This window comes from Pollicipes pollicipes, unplaced genomic scaffold (genome assembly GCF_011947565.3).
Source record: "Pollicipes pollicipes isolate AB1234 unplaced genomic scaffold, Ppol_2.1 Scaffold_4295;HRSCAF=5057_pilon_pilon_pilon, whole genome shotgun sequence".
NCBI classification, from domain to species: Eukaryota; Metazoa; Arthropoda; class Thecostraca; order Pollicipedomorpha; family Pollicipedidae; genus Pollicipes; species Pollicipes pollicipes.
Window position 1 is genome coordinate 21,257,575 of NW_023596461.1, and position 15,948 is coordinate 21,273,522.

Below are 15,948 nucleotides of genomic sequence, written 5' to 3' on the forward strand. Positions count from 1 at the left end.
TATTGTGGAAAAACTTTGGGGGTCAAATTGACTCACCTTCCAGCCCGGGAGCGTGTTTACATCTCGCAAATGATAGTTGTCTCATTGCTTTGAACAGGCCTCACAATCAACTATGAACTGATGTAGGTGACAGCCTCCATCGATAATAGAGCGTGTGAATAGATGCAAAGGACTAGGTAGAGCAGCGGCTGCCCTCCAGTACGTGAAAGCCGTCGCCATCTGGGTACAGTCATCGAGCCTGCGGCGGGTAACCTGGTGCTTCGGAGGGGTCGGAAATTTGGGGTTGGTGGCAAGTACCTCGTGTTGTGGTTTTCCTTGGATATAATGCGTGGTAGCATGGTGCTTGCAAGCCATGGATATACCCACTTGGCCATGAATTGGGTTTTTTCGTGTTATTATAGCTCGGATGGTGGTGAGGGTGCCAGTCGGACGCACCAGTCAGGTCATTTGGTGTTCTTTCATCGGAACATTTATGGTCTAGTTGGGGTCAGTGCTTTCCAGCTTTTTCTTTGTTGATTATCTTTCCTCAACTTCTTAACTGAGCTATCTGACTTCTTCTGTTTACCTTTACCTGCGGGACACCTTTTCGTGGTTGCACATTAGGGATTTTGTAATGACTAATTTATGTTGCAATTATTTTCTGCCTGGCTCCCGGATATTGTATTTCTTCAAGTGGCAAATCACACAAAGCTAAAATTACCTGCTGTTTTTACTCCGCAACATACAGCTGCATTCAATGATGCGCCAAAATTCTGCTATTGTTCTCTGTGTGCTGTGCCAATGGTTTCGTACAGTAATAAGCCAACACACTGTGGGTTTGTTACTGTGCAAAAATCGCAGTAGCGGTGCTGGCAGTTATGCATTTTGTTAATAAATCTTGGCCAGTGAGTTCAAATTCTGGCGACGTATGTTTCCCAAAAACTTATTCCGTACCTATTCGTGCAAAAGTTTTGTCACGCAGTGCTTTTGATTCTTGGTCTTATCCATAACTACATGGGCATAATTTACTGTCAGAAAAGTGAATGCTTTTATTTGTACTTATTAGCATGGCTGACAGAAAGGAACTATTATTGCGGAATGCAATATTGTCTACTGAGTACCAATCATTCTCTGGAACCAGAAACTGATCTAGATTTAATTAAGCAGGCTCTACTTTGTTTTAAAAAGTATTTGACCCGCCGCGGTGGACTCGCTGCTGTTCGCAGCCGGCATGGTGTGTATCAGCAGGAAGAAGCGCGGTTTCCGTCTCTTGAATGGTGCGGGCCCAGTCGCGTCCCACACTTTGGGGTGGTTGGTTCCGAAACCTGTCGCCAGGTGGCCGCCAGCCGGACTGTCGGCTGCGCCGGCACTGGAGCCGCGGCCGACCGCTAGGTGGCGAGAATCGTCTTACCAGGCATCCTAGGTGCCGCAGAAGAGTTTTACGCATGCCATCCCATCCGAACAAGCCATCCCAGGGCGAGTATGACGTGGGACGTGATGAACGGTCTTTCGGAACACTCAGAACCGTGACCTCTCTGGGGTGGGCTCCGGGGGACAGACCCAAGAAAGAGGGATTCAGCGGGCTTTACAGTGGGATTCCTTCATGGTTTCTAAATGTATGCACTGCGTCTTGATTCGCATTATATGTGCCTTCGTAATTATTGGATGCTTGAACAAATTCCAAGGCGAGCTCGTAAACTTCGGTAACAAAAACCTTGACGTCAGGCGTTGCAGTCTCCATATATGTCGCGCGGCGTTGGACCCGCAGCTGATACTCGGTTGTGGCCAATGAGTGGACAAAATGATGACGCTTGCCTTTGCACGCCTTAGGACATCAAATATTACATTAAGAAGGCAGTCCGGGCGTATATTTTGCATGTTCGATTTTTAGATTGATCATACAAACATATTGGTGTTCACGGCACGGCGAAGTGGTGCTGTAAATATGTACACCCAGTCTTATCTTTGAACGGTACGAATTAGTGTTGAAACAAATTCATAGCCATTATTCTATGACAGCTGTTTTGCGCTCACCGCACCCGCCGCTTGGTGTCACTTGCAGTGGCCAACGCTATTCGACTTTGCAGAAGCTGCAATCCGGGCCATCGCTGTCGATCACTGGTTTCGACCAATCACTGGTTTCGAGAGATGTCATCGTCATCGCGTGCTCCAACCTCGTTCCTGCTTCGGAAATGGATCCCAGGAGCTCAGACGGACACCTGTTTAGGCCGGCCGGACTGACGACCTTCTAGAATATTGCTTCTGGCAGAATCGGACCCCTTGCAGGCACAAGAAACTCATTAGGCGCTGTGGGGGCCTCATAGGTCCTGGGGGCACGACCAATGTAAATCGTTGGCTCCGACTTTATACCTGCTTGGAAAATGGGCCCCCAAGCCTATGCCGCCAAGGAGTCAGTTACGCGCTACTGGTGGTGTTTTAACAACATTTAGGCCCTTATCGAATCAGGGAGCCTCTGATCAGTGCACAGAGCCCTCTGGCTGGTGTTAGAGTGCCGGCCTTGCGGGCCGGGGCCGCTGAATACGACCCCAGGCCGGACTTTGAGGCCCTTCGGGCCCGCACATCGGCCCTTAATTATAGGTCCAGATGGGCCCTTCGGGCCCTTATGAACCTAGGGGAGGTACGTGCCCCCCGTGTCCTTGCCCCTCCACCTGTGATACTGTCGCGATCTTACTGAGTGTTTTTTTTACGGTATCAATGTGGCGACCGGCTCTACGTACCAGTAAGCGGACCACTTAGTTCAGTTCAGTTCAGTTTATTGCGGTTACATCCTGGAATTCTTCCAGGATTGCCATGAACCAAGTCAAGATTAAAAACAAACAGAAACAGTAGGCAAGGAAAACCAAGCGCACAAATCTCACAATTCAAATAACTAACAATACACAAACCAGCCCAGCCACGTACGCTCAGCTCAGCTGGTCACCTCGGAACAGAGAGTGTATCGCATCTGCCTCGCAGCGCGACGCGTGCTTTGTTTTGCACGGCGGTCGGCAGGCGGCTAAACAATTTCGCAACCCCGTGGCTGAGCCTACGGTTCTCGGCGTTCGTCCTGGCTCGCGTCACTTTAAGTTCCACGCAAGTTTGTCGGTTGTCCTGCGTGAAGAATGGATTTCGTAAGAGCTAGTTGGTGATACCTTAGGAGATTTTAAGCCGACAAATTGCCTAAGCGTGTAGCTTCCTATAAGATTCTGTCGTACTTATTTTTGCCTGAAATGACATGGATGTAAAAAGACACCAATTTTTGTACTCGTTGAAGTTGTGTGGTGCCGCTTGTTCCGTAAATGGATATGCAGTAACGAACTGAGGACATCACGAGCGCCTCCAACACTTGCCACAGAACATAACGCGCAGCGACGTGGCTGGCGTGGATGAGGGCAGTGAGCGCACCAGTATGCCGAGCTGTCAGTTGGCCAATGCGTGGTTGAATGGTGAGGTTTCCGTCAATCGTGAGACTCAAATTCTTGACAGCTCTGGTTTCAGTCACTGTCGGTGTTCCACGTTGGATCGAAATTTTGGGAACATCACAAAGATTCTAGGAACATCATCATTTTGTCCAAGTACCAGAAGTTAAGTTTTTGTCGCATTAATTTGCATTTTATTCCGGTTAAACCGCTTAACAAGTTCTGAGGGAGCGGTTTCCAAACGAATAATAATGTCTGCAAGCTGCTCTTCACGGCCCAAACGAACAGTTGGGTATCGTTGGCAAACTGGGCCAATGCAGGTATGCACGCTCATCTCGTTCGAGAATGTGGAAAACATTAAACAGCTCATGCTTCCACCCTAATAGACCCCGGTTGTGTTTGGTAGTGACTCTGAGAGGGTTTCACTTCCGTCCCTCCGAGCTATTCTGACCTGCTGAGTGTGTCCCTCAAAATAGTTATGTAGCCAATGGCGCCCTACATATTCACACCGTATGCCGCCGTGCATACGCCGTACATAATTAGTTTGTTGAGTGACTTTCCGTGATAAATCACGTCAAAATCAAGTGCACTCACTTCAATAACGGCAGTCTTAGTCGAATGATGACGTCGGTATCCGTGCTGGGAGGACGAAAACGTGGCTTTTGGATGGCTTCATAGACTCTACTCTTATTCATGGATCATCGTAAGTTACGGGACCTATTCGCAGGGCGCGTGCAGGCACACAAGGCAGCCTGAAAGGCACATGACGTCACAGCGGTGGTAGGCTAGCAGCTGTGTTCGGTCCCACGCTTGCGGAATGAGAGTTGATAAGCTGTGATGTCACGTGCGGTGCCTGGTCCTTTCTTGGCTCCGATAAGCAGGCCGCAGTACCTGTCACCTGCGGCTGAGGCGGGCTTCGTTGACCCTTACGCTGAGAGTGTTCACGGCAGTCTCGACGTCTGCAGCGCGGCTACCTCGGTTCAGCTGACGGTAGCGGGCCTGCTCAGTCGGTCCCGCCGCCAGCGCGGCACGCCAGCTGGCAAACAGCTGGCGGTTTTCCCCGGACAGCGGCAGGGCGCCGGGCGCAGACAGCCTCACACGCCTCACGGCGGCACCTCGTCCAGAAGGAGAATGAAAACTCGTGGGGATGCGTCATATTTCTCTGTCGGGTCGCCAACAGCGAAAACAGGGGTCCAGTCCGCGTAAGCAAGCGTCTCACGTTTCTCTCACGTTCTCACGTTCTCACGTTCTCACGTTCTCCCACGTCTCTCACATTCAATAAGCAAGTTTAAAGCTGTTGATGTCTACTCGGTTACCTACGAACCACTTTGTCTCGGAAGCCCAGGCGAAAAAAATTATTGCGGCCCACCGTAGTGGCACCGCGTCACGCCGCTACTCGCCACGAGTTGCCATCCGTTAGTGATGATCACGTCAAGCAAAATAGCGACCGGCCGGTGGGTCGGGGCGACAGTATTGCAGATGTGTGGTCCGTGCGTCGACGCCAGCTGACGAAGCCGATGCAATAACTTGCCGTGGGCACGGATGGTCTCTTTAGTAGACAGGCGTTTAAATCTCCGGCGATTATCAGTTTGGTATCTGGGTACGCTGCTAACGTGTGCTGCAGCTGCCCCTCGAGGTCATCGAGGTCGGCTATTGTTGACTGGTGTTGGTAGGATGCCGGCAGGTAGACACGATCACTCGACGTTTTCGTTTGTCTGTTCAGACGAACCACCACATTATCTCCAGGTTCGATTCAGCAGTAGTCACTGTTGAGGGCGTCGGCAACGTTTCCACTTCATAGTGATCCCGTGCCAGAGTCGTCACGCCACTATGACCTCCCGGCAGCTTGCTGGTTCTGGAGTAGGGTGCGCCATCGAGGGAGGTGAATCTCTTGAAATCAGCTGAGACAAAAATTTTCCTTGGCACACGGACTAATGATAAACTTTCAGGTCTGTCGCACCACACCAACGTTGATATTCATGAGGCGGGAGCAATTTTTCTTTAATAGGCAAAGAAAGCTGTATTCTATACTAGCGTCACCTACTTTGCGCACTGGAGTCTTCATCCAACAAGCCTCAAAGCCGCCACTTTCCACACTACTGGTACTTGGTAGATTAAGTATGAAATAGATGTCATGGAGAGCACCGGCAAAATATTGCCCAACAGCTTCAAAGCTGACATTTTAGTGAATGACATTTATTTTTGGCGAAGCCTTAAGTTGTGCAGTTATGAGAATGTTCCAGCCGACCGGGTTAGGTTCAAGTTTGTTATTGCTAACGTATCATTGTGATGTTAATTTGCAATTTATAGGCTTTTTACGTGGGATATATGGCTTTATTATTGTAGTTTTGCCCGGTGCTTATATATTTCTATCGAACAATCACTTGCATAAACATGCCAAAGGCTACACGGTCGCGCACAGAACATTTTGTGGTAGGCCACCCGGCTCTTCTGTCCCACCACCAAATGCCGATTACGGGAAAGCATTGAGCTACATCCGGTGGCTGAGCGAATCGAAGAGGAATCTCCCTTATGTCATCTTCAAGACCGCGAAGGTAGAAATCAGGTACTGTGGACCAACGAAGCGCTTTCTGTTCATGATCAAAAATACGTGACAAACTTGATCGAGAGGGATTCATATCCTCCCAACAGAGCTATCAGCAAGATATTAAAGAAAGAAAGAGAGTGGCAGGAATGACGCCAACGCGAAATTCAACAGGCTTCTTGATGTGGCAAAATGCAAGTGCAAGTCTCAGTGCAGTTTTTCATGACCAGCTGTCTGCACAGTGTATCAGGGGAAGGTTGCTATAAGGGACCAGTGTAGACACTGGAAGCTTACCCTGGGTCATATGAGCGGAATAGGATTGTGACTAGGGAGGCTCACGAGTTTCGGAGGATGGCCAAACAACTCCCGGGGCGTCGTGGCTCGGCCGCCAGTGAAACGGTGTCTGCTGCTGAACCTGTATCGCTTTTCCCGCCGACTACTGAGCCCGCGCCGCCTGCTGAGCCAGCGCTGGCTGCTAGTACTGACCCCGAGCCTGCTCCAGGACCAAGTGGTCTCAGCGCTGGCGAGTCAGCCGAGAGCACGGATTCTTACCCGGTTCCGTGCATGGCAGAAGGTGGCGACGACGCCGATTGTTGGTTCCGGTTGAGACCACTGTAACTGCAGAATATAACGTCAATAATCTGACTAACACCGCTCTGGCGGCTGACAGCTACAGTGGCTCGAAGGGGGCCGCTGCTGCCATCATCAACGCCTTTCAACAAGACAGCAGAGTCGGACTGGCTAATTGAAATCAAATATCGTACAGCCTAGGAGTTTGCTGCACAAGAGACAGAGCAAGAAGGGAGACGGCTCGTTAAAATTTGGAAGAAATCCACTAGTCAGGTGTGGCCATCCTCTTCTCCGACGGCCGGGAAGGTAGGAGCTGCATGAGCCACACGAAGCCAGACGAATGCCGTCGAAAGCACGAGATTGTCATCATTGTGCCAGGCAGCCGTTACGTGGCTCATTTTACGCCCGAATTCGGCCGCTCCCTGCACTTGTTCAACGAGCGACACTCCCTGGGCCCGCAGTGCGACGGTTACATAAATGTGCTCGGCTGCGATGGCACGGCCGTCAACACTGAAATGATTGGCGACATGTTCCGACTGCTTGAGCGGGCCACCGAGTCACCAGTACACTGGTTCATCTGCCAGCTGCACGGGCAACGAGCTGAACCTCCACCATCTGCTGCTGAGCTTGGACGGCACGACCACGGGATCGAAATGTTTCTAGATCCATCGGCAAGACCTGTGCCGGAGAGGCCTGGGAAGGGACGTTGTGGCATTCAAGCCTAGGTCGGGGCACGTACCAAACCTGCCGAACAACCTGATCCAGCAGCTGAGCACCAGCCTGCAGCTGCTGTAACTTCTGGCCTCAGGCGTTCAAAACGGCTTTGTCCGAAGCCTGGCAGCCCAGCGGCGAATCGGGCCATCGAATCATGTCAGGTAAATACGAAAACGCATCATCTTTGAATTGATAGCAATGAGTGTTTAATGTTCAGGTACCAATTGATATTTAATGTGCTCACCGTCGAGCATTTACTTATTATTATACATTGTGCCGTAGTATGTCGCATCATTTGCTGGTTGGCTCATACTTACGAGAATATTTGTTGATACGTATTCCATCACATTTAAGGACTCTGGATATCGGCATAATTACATGCACTAAAGAGGCGCAATAATTTTTGTATGATCTAATGCTAAGTTCGTGGCGAATTGTTCTAATACATTCGCCTTTGAATTCAGATGGTTGACACTCGCCGCCCGTCTGCTCCTAGTTCACACCATTACAGCAGCGCTCTCAAGAACCTCGTCCATAGCGTGGTCGGCCACTATGTGTCGGTATGGTTCGCCATCCGGCAAAACAGCGGCTGCGACTTAGGCTTCCGCAACTTGTTCCGGAGCATCGCGCTGTTCCGCGACCTGCTACAGCACACATAGACCATGGTGCCAGCCAGTCCTCCGGCGTAACGGGTACTGGGTCCGTCCGGAACAGCTGATGCTGGACATGGTGTGGGTTGAGAACCGCATGGTCCGCGAACAGGCGGTTCCGATCATCGCGCCGCTCGTGAGCAGCAAACCGAGGGTCTTATACAGTCCAGGGTCTTCGCCATCTCAGCGGTAAACTTCGAGGCCGTGAGGTACGCCGAACTGATGCCCTGACACCGACCAGTCACGCAGCCTCCACTGCGATACCTCAGGGACTGCGAGCTGTGAAACAAAGTGCAGGCACCGCTGGCCATCTTGCCCCATCTGGTTTACACTAGGAGTGCGAAGCAGCGCCGCACTGCCGAGGACGTCTGCGGCTGGAGCTGGAGCTTCGGCAATATGTGGAGCCCAGCTGGGAAGGTATTTCTGCTACCGTGCGTTCTCTGCCAACAAGCGTTTGGAGTTTCGATGCACAGACTCGGCAAGGGCAAGATGCGCATGGGGTCACCCTACCGCCACCAGCCCCCACCCCCACCCCCTCTCTACGTCCGTGGTGCAGACTGCAGAACTTGTTGGATGTATTAAGTTGTACACCAGACAATTTATTCTGAGTCATGTGCTATACATAGTTTTGTTTACATCACAAGAGTTGTCTTCGAGAAGTGAAAGTCTAAAGCGATGCTAACCAGCACACTCGTACAACGAGTTCATACTCAACAGCCTATAGAGTTTCCGCCAAATGATAATCAATCGGCCGATGTCTGATCCGCATATGAGACCTTAGATCGGGGCATTCTCGTACGAGGGGTTAAGGAGCGCTCGGTAGCATCGTTTCTATACGCAAAGGTATTTTGTGTCGCTTGCCGCCCACGACTTGGTGTTACCTGCGGTGGCGAGCGCTGCTCAGCATGAAGTGACTGCAGCGCCGGGTGTCGGTTCACGGTGATATTTCGATCGACTCGCGCCTCGCGAATTAAGTTTTTGGGAAGAAATTTTGCTATACCGTGTACTTTTCGACTCCTGCGCCGAAGAATTTCGTTGTCTCACTCGGTTTGGTTACTGATGACACACCCTATTGTACGGTGATCCACTCAGTACACGTTGTATCCGTCCATTTCCAGCGACGAACTAGGACGCTTGTGTTGAGGCATGTCTCACTCAGGGCTAACAAGTCAAACTGGTACAAATCAGATAGATATTGTCGTAGATCAGTTAATTTTGGTTTATTTAACCGTATGTTCAGTCGCACAATCAGTAGATCCTTGAAGTTGACATCACCGTGCCGGCTCCAGCTGACATCGCCACAGCTCACACCTCATTCAGCTGTTCCATCTGGTGTTATATATCTATGGGTGTCATGAAACCTGCCATTTTGCAATGATTCAAAGCAGTTTCATAAGCTCCAAAGTATGGGAAGGTGGACATATAAGATGAAAAAATTGGTTCCGTGCTGAAAGTACTTGAGGCTAACCATACAGATGACAGTGAGTTAGTGCTGATTGTTGCCTTTTATAGTGCGACGAGCTCGACGCTGTGCATTCGATTGATACATTTGCAACTTCATGCGCCGAAAGCAAGAATGGTCGAAAAAACTGAGGTAGGCACGGGCGCGAGCGGATGCGTGTGACGTATATGCTTAAGGCCTAGAATAACCGTGGTATATACCCACAAACATCGGTATAGACGAGGCCTTGCAAGAAACGAGGGATCTGGAGAATACTGTCGTAAAGTGTAAAGATTGTCTGAGGTAAGCATTGCGAACAGCCGTGAGGCTTTCGCCTGCTCGAAAGCTTCCTTGCCAGCGTCAGAAAATCGAGGCATGCAGATGTCCAGATGTCATCGATACCACAAGTATCATATAACTCGTATCAGCTATTGTAGGGGCTGGCTGTCACCACTTATCACTGCAAGGAAGTTCAGGATGTCTGTCTTGTTATCAGGGCACCAACGCCCTGATGGCCCTGATTTGTTAACATGAAATGAATGTGGGAATTGTTTTGTTCAAAATTGTCAAATGGAATGTGGACTTTATGTGATGTTTTATGTTGTGCATGTAACAACATGCTAGGTTTGTGGATCTTACATGCCATGGTTATGTTGACAACTTTGGTTGTATGAAGTATTTGTGCCTAATACTGTGTGGTGTAAAATAGTTTTATGCTTGCTTTTTAATATCTTTGGTTATCTCATTGGTAAGGTTTCCCAAAACAGGTCTCGCTGGTTCTTCGTCAGTTATTTTTCTTCTTAGCAGTTCATGGCTGTGTTTTTTTAGTTACTTCCTACCTGATGATGACAATACCTAGCTGGCATAACAACAAGGTTACCTTGAAAACTGTTAAAGTTTTGTACCATCCCAATTTTTGTATAAAATCAGAATTGTCATGAAATAACAATATGTATTTATATTCCAGGACAGACACAGGAAGGAATAACACCAAGGTGCTCTAGAATAGTCATCATGGCTACAGTTTTATCACAGTATAGTACAACAGGCTTTTGTAAGTATAACTTATAATATCAAGTTATAGTCCATAGGGACTTTTCATATAGTATGATATGAATGGTTAATGGAGAGGCATTGTGGTTGAACATTTCATTTTGATTGGGCATTACGAGACACAAAGGCAAGGGGAGGGAGTTTTGGTGAGCATAGCATTGTGCTCAGGTGTGGTTTCAAATCATTTGTAATGTTTTATATATTTGAAGCTTAACACCATTGACTTTCCTTCATAACTAGTGCCACATGCATTTGGTTTTTAATTTCCAGCTCATTAGGGGTAACATGAACATTACCTTTTTTGGATGCCACTCTAAAAGCAGAGGAGTTTTCATTCCATATACTATGTGCATGGACATAAGGGAAATGGCAAAAGGTGGCACTTATGCATAATACAAGTGGTGAATGTGCATGCATTGCATTGTCTCCATGTAAATTTTGTTGGAAATGCATAGACAGTAGATTTGCATGCAATAATATTTATTTGCCATGTGTGTTATCCTTCCTGTCAAATCAAAAAGAGAATATATTATTTCATAAACTATCACTAGGTTTCTACAACTTATGACAAGTATGGGATTCTTGAGACATTTAGCCATATGCAGGCCTTAGCTTGATGTTATTTTTAAGATTTATTCTTTTTACCGAAAATTCCTGATTCATGGGATTCATTCTTATTCTGACTACTAGCAGCGGAGTGCAGCTTGAAGGCTAAAACCAGCAAGAGCATCTTGAGCTCAGAAAACAGGCCACATTGACTGACTGTTCACCCTGCTACCATCTGCAGACAAGGCACCTGTGAGTAAAGGCCTGATGGGCGGCCTGTTCCTGACATGCACGGCCATAAACGTGCCGCTCCTGGCGCACCTGCGGCACCACCTCGAGTTCCGACTGCCCGACATGCTGACGTCACCGCTCATCTACCGGCTGTTGACCTCGCGGCTTGCGTTCCTCGACACCAAGGACCTGGTCTGCAGTGCGCTGCTGCTCTACTACTTCCGGTGCGTATCCCGCGGGCCGGTGGGCTGGTGCCGACGGCGCGTGCCCGCCGCCGCCCCGACGGCCGATAAGAGCAGGACAGGGCGGGATGGGGTGTGCGGACCGTTTTGTGGAAATGGTGTTTCGTCGTCGCTGTTACGTGATGCACTTGATTCGGATGACAGCGGACGAAATGCATTACTACAGCAAAATATCAGTGTATCATCAGTCACCAATGCATTAACTGCAGTGGTGCTGCTGCGCCGTGTACCACCGGCCGAGTATCCTGTCGTGCGTTGGCACGGGCCTCTGACACAGACTTACGATTGCGGGCGGTCTGCTCCGCCCGGCGACCGACACGTCCTCCCTGCCAGCAGAATATTCGAGCGACGCTACGGGTCGCGCAAGTTCGCCAGCCATCTGTTGGTGACGTGGACGCTCTCGACGCTGCTGGAGGTGGTGTTCGTGCTGGGCTCGCAGCGGCTCGGCCTGGAGCTGCACGCGGGCCGGCTGCTGCCGCCGGGCCCGTGAGTGTTGCGGTCCGGCTGAGGGTCAGCCGTCGGAGGTCCGGGGGAGGGGACCTCGGCTGGACGGGCGTGCGGTGGACGGCAGGCGTCCCGGTACCGTAGCCGGGATGACCAGCCACCTCGGCACACTGCTGTTTTAATGCGATCTGTTATGTTTCTTCGAACCAAGCTTGATGAATTAGTTGTTACTTGTCTGTGCTGGGGCAGAAATCCCAGGGAGCTTGCAGAGGGAACCTCCCTCAGCCTGAATGTACTCATGTAAGAGTTAGCGAATGTGGCTCCAGCCTTCTTTATCTAGGTGCAACTTAAATGCTAAAAACGCTTCCTTTTGTCATTGAGTCATAACATGAAGGATGTGGTTAGTCCATATGATTGCTCCTGGTATGTGCAGCCCTGCTGGGCCGGCGCCGCGCTGCTGTCTGCCGCTACCGACTGGCCGTCTGTCGCAGTGTCTAGGCTGCGCGGTCGAGGCCACCGTGCCAGGCCGCTGCGGCTGTGGCGTGAGCCGACACCGTTTCACGCGCTGCGTGCCCGGCCGCAGGTACGGCCTGGTCTTCCCCCTCTTCGTCAGCTACTTCTTCGACGTGCCGCGCGTGACGACGACCCACATCCTGGGCGCACCCATCACCGGCAAGACACTCACCTACCTGATCGGCCTGCAGATCTGCTCCACGTCGGTGGCGACCGGCGTCAGTGCGCTGTGCGGCGTGGTGAGTGGTCGCTTCCAGCCCGCGGTGGGCATCCGGGCTGGTCCGCACGGATCGGTCGCGGGCTGAAGACACGGCGATGGATGCGGACGTTTGCAATGCAGAAGCACGGCCATGCTCGGTGTTTCGCTACTTCATTTGACGAGCACTTAATGTGACGATCGCTGGCGAGACTGGTTCGTGTCCCGAGGCCATTCTGAGGTCTTGGCAATCTCCCTCTCCATTATGCCGTGTTGGGTGCGGTGCACCTGCCTGTTATGGTGTTCCGAGCTTCTGACTTGGTGAGGTTGGCCCCAGTGGGCGGTCCCCGTCTCTCCTGTTGCTCGCCCTGGCCCGAGTCACCGCACGAACTTCATCTCGAGATAGGGTCCAAACGCGCACTTGTGATAATTTCCTTTGGTTTGAGATTGTAGCGATTTTGGTAGTATCCTGCGTGGAATGAGTTTGACTTTATCCTGTCTGGCCAGTGCCCTACTGTACTGCTACACGTGCTACACGTACTGCAGGTGTTACGTGTGTTATACATGGTCCAGGTGCTACACGTGCTATGCGTGCCACACGTGCTATGCGTGTTGCACGTGCTGTACGTGCAACACGTGTTATACGTGTTATACGTGCTACACGTGCTATACGTGCTACACATGCTACACATGCCACACATGCTACACGTGCTATACATACTACACGTGCTATGCGTGCTACACGTGCTGTACGTGCTACACGTATTACACGTGCTATACGTGGTACAGATGCTACACGTGCCGCACGTGCCACAGGCGCACCGACAGTTGACTGCTGCTGGTCTGACCGTCGTCCCGTGCCAGGTGTCGGGCCTGCTGTACCGCTACAACGTGCTGCACGTGCGTCGGCTGCGCGTGCCGTCGGGCCTGTGCTGGCTGGCGGACCGGACGCTGGGCCGCCTGCTGTCGTCGTCGCCGCCCACCGACGGCCCGATGGGCGCCACGCTCGAGGTGCAGCGCCAGCAGCAGATCGAGATGCTCGAGCAGCAGATGCTGCTGGACCGCTACCGCGAGATGCGGCAGCGGCAGCCGGTGAGTGAGACCGGCCGGCTGCCGGGCGGGTGCTGCGGCTCGTGCGGGCCCGGGCCCGGGCTGTGGTCGCTACGGATGCGGTCCGGTGTGTGGCCGGATGGGAGACGGTGTGCAGATATTTGTGGGGTCGAGTCTGGTGGCGAGTCGAGGGCTGCGTCCTACTACAGTTGATTTGATCAATTGTAACACCAATGGATGGAAGGCATTCATTGCGTCGTTGAACCCTCAAAAGCATTAATAACCCACGTCTCCTGCTGTGCACTTGCAACATAATGACGGTTATATTAGCTCGTCTTGGTAATTTTTCACGTCATGATTGGCAGCTTATGTCTCATTTTTAGTTACGCTGTCCCGGGGGTATTAGGTGAGAAGGGAAACGCTCCGAAGGCAGAAATATCAATGCACAGCCAAGTGTCAGCTGTAGCCAATACGATCACGCTCAGAGTGTGGGCCGCCGCCCCTGACCGTGTGTGGTGTTCTGCGGTCGGGCCGTGCTGGTGACCATCCCGCGCGGTCGGGTCGGACTGGTGACCGTCCCCTGCGGTCAGGTCGGGCTGGTGACGGTCCCCTGCGGTCGGGTCGGACTGGTGACCGTCCCCTGCGGTCGGGTCGGACTGGTGACCGTCCCCTGCGGTCGGACCGGGTTGGTGACCGTGCCCCTGTGCCGCAGCCGGGCCGGGCGCCGGCGCCGCGCCACCAGGAAGGCCAGGGCTACGCGGAGCGGCTGGTGGAGCACGGCGACCACCCGCTCAACGGCCTGTACCGGCCGGCCGCGCCGCAACCGCTCATCCACGAGCCCGAGCAGGGTACGTCGGCCGCTGTCGACGGCCCGGGCGGGCTGGGACACCAGGGGCGGCGAGTACCTCGCTGCCCACGCGCCGGGGGCAAGTCGGCCTGTGGGGTGACGCAGGACAGGTGGTCGAGCCGGTGATATGGCGTCAGGGGTGGCGACGTGGTCGGTGCTCTTCACTGTGCGTTGTCTCAAAGGGTGACGGAGTACGTCAGAGACGCTGGCCGAGCTATACGTGCGGTGTGAATTCTGGAGGGATCTCCCCATACTCGTTCTGTACGCTGCTGGCTGATGTCACCTGGTAACGTTGTGAGACCGTCTCCCTGAATGTTGACTGTGGGCTGCGTGGCGTACGTCCATGCTTCACTTCGGAGACGTTGCCCTGTCATGTGTTCGTGACGTCGTACCCAAGATGCTCAGCCCGGTCTGACACGGTCCCTGTACCCCCGGCAGCGGCGGAGCCGGCGCCGCCGTCCGAGGAGTGCGTACGTCACCTGCTGGAGATGGGCTTCCAGCGGGCCGAGGTGGAGACCGCGCTGCGCTCCTCCAACAACGACATGAACCTGGCCACCACCCTGCTGCTGCAGCAGAGCTAACGCTGGCCCCGGCTCAGGTATCAGGGGCCGCGCGGGGCGCCGCCGCCGAGCCGTGGCGCGCGGCGCCGTCCGCTGCCCGCCGCCGGACACGGCGACGGAGCTGCGACGCCCGGCGCCGGCCGGCTCCGGACACGAGTGCGGAGTTAGGACTGGTTTGGCAGTGGCGGCGGCCGGCCGTGGCCCAGCTGGCCGCCGTCGGACGGCTCGACCGGGTGACGCCGGAGCGCGCCCGCGCGGGCCGCGGGCGCCGGCGCCGGCGCGGAGCTCCCGACGCGTCAGGTCCTGATGCGGGGTCGCGGGGCCGACGTGCACGGGCTGTCCGGTGCGCGCGCCAGGGGAATGAATGGATTCGGCCCTGGCGACCGCTTAAGCCGGCGGGCCGACAGACGAACCTGTGACGGTCGGCGGGGGCGCGTGGCGCGGTGCCGGCCCGCGGTGCGGGCGGCGCGGCGGCCGTGGCGTCCGCCAGATGGCGGGTTTGTCTCAAGGAGGCCTGCAGAGCCGGGCGGCAGGGACTCGTCGCGTGGTGTGTGTGGCGGGCGTGCTGCCTGCCCGCCGTCGACTTGTGAGCTTCAGTCAATGTACGCGCGCTGTACATTCCCCCGGGATCAGAGGTCCGGCCGGCGCTGCCCAGTCTGGTTTTAAAATCTGTCTGTTGGTGTGCCGGCGGCGTGTCTGGCGTGGCAGCTGTAGCCAACTGGATTAGATGGGCAGGTTGTTATCTAATCCGTGTTCGCGGGCGACGTGCGGGGCGGTTTGAGTGCCCAGCTCGCACACTGTTCGGCCCGCAGTGGTAGGAACCGCGACCGTTTGCTGCAATAAACCATAAACACCCGATAAGTGGCGCCATCTCGCAACCACTTCTCCTCTTAAGGAAGGATCGCTCATGCAATCGTCAGTTGATTGTGAGCAGGAAAGGAATTATAG

General features: G+C 53.2%; 1 protein-coding gene across 1 annotated transcript; it reads left to right on the forward strand.

Annotated features, from left to right (window-relative positions):
• Positions 1-9,264: 9,264 nt before the first annotated feature.
• Positions 9,265-15,179, forward strand: LOC119096797 (ubiquitin-associated domain-containing protein 2). The gene is made up of 8 exons (XM_037219736.1): positions 9,265-9,621; positions 10,286-10,372; positions 11,159-11,372; positions 11,727-11,876; positions 12,418-12,586; positions 13,408-13,635; positions 14,306-14,441; positions 14,879-15,179. The coding sequence occupies exons 2-8, from the start codon at positions 10,333-10,335 to the stop codon at positions 15,019-15,021; spliced, it is 1,080 nt and encodes a 359-aa protein (XP_037075631.1). The 5' UTR covers positions 9,265-9,621; positions 10,286-10,332; the 3' UTR covers positions 15,022-15,179.
• Positions 15,180-15,948: the final 769 nt, after the last annotated feature.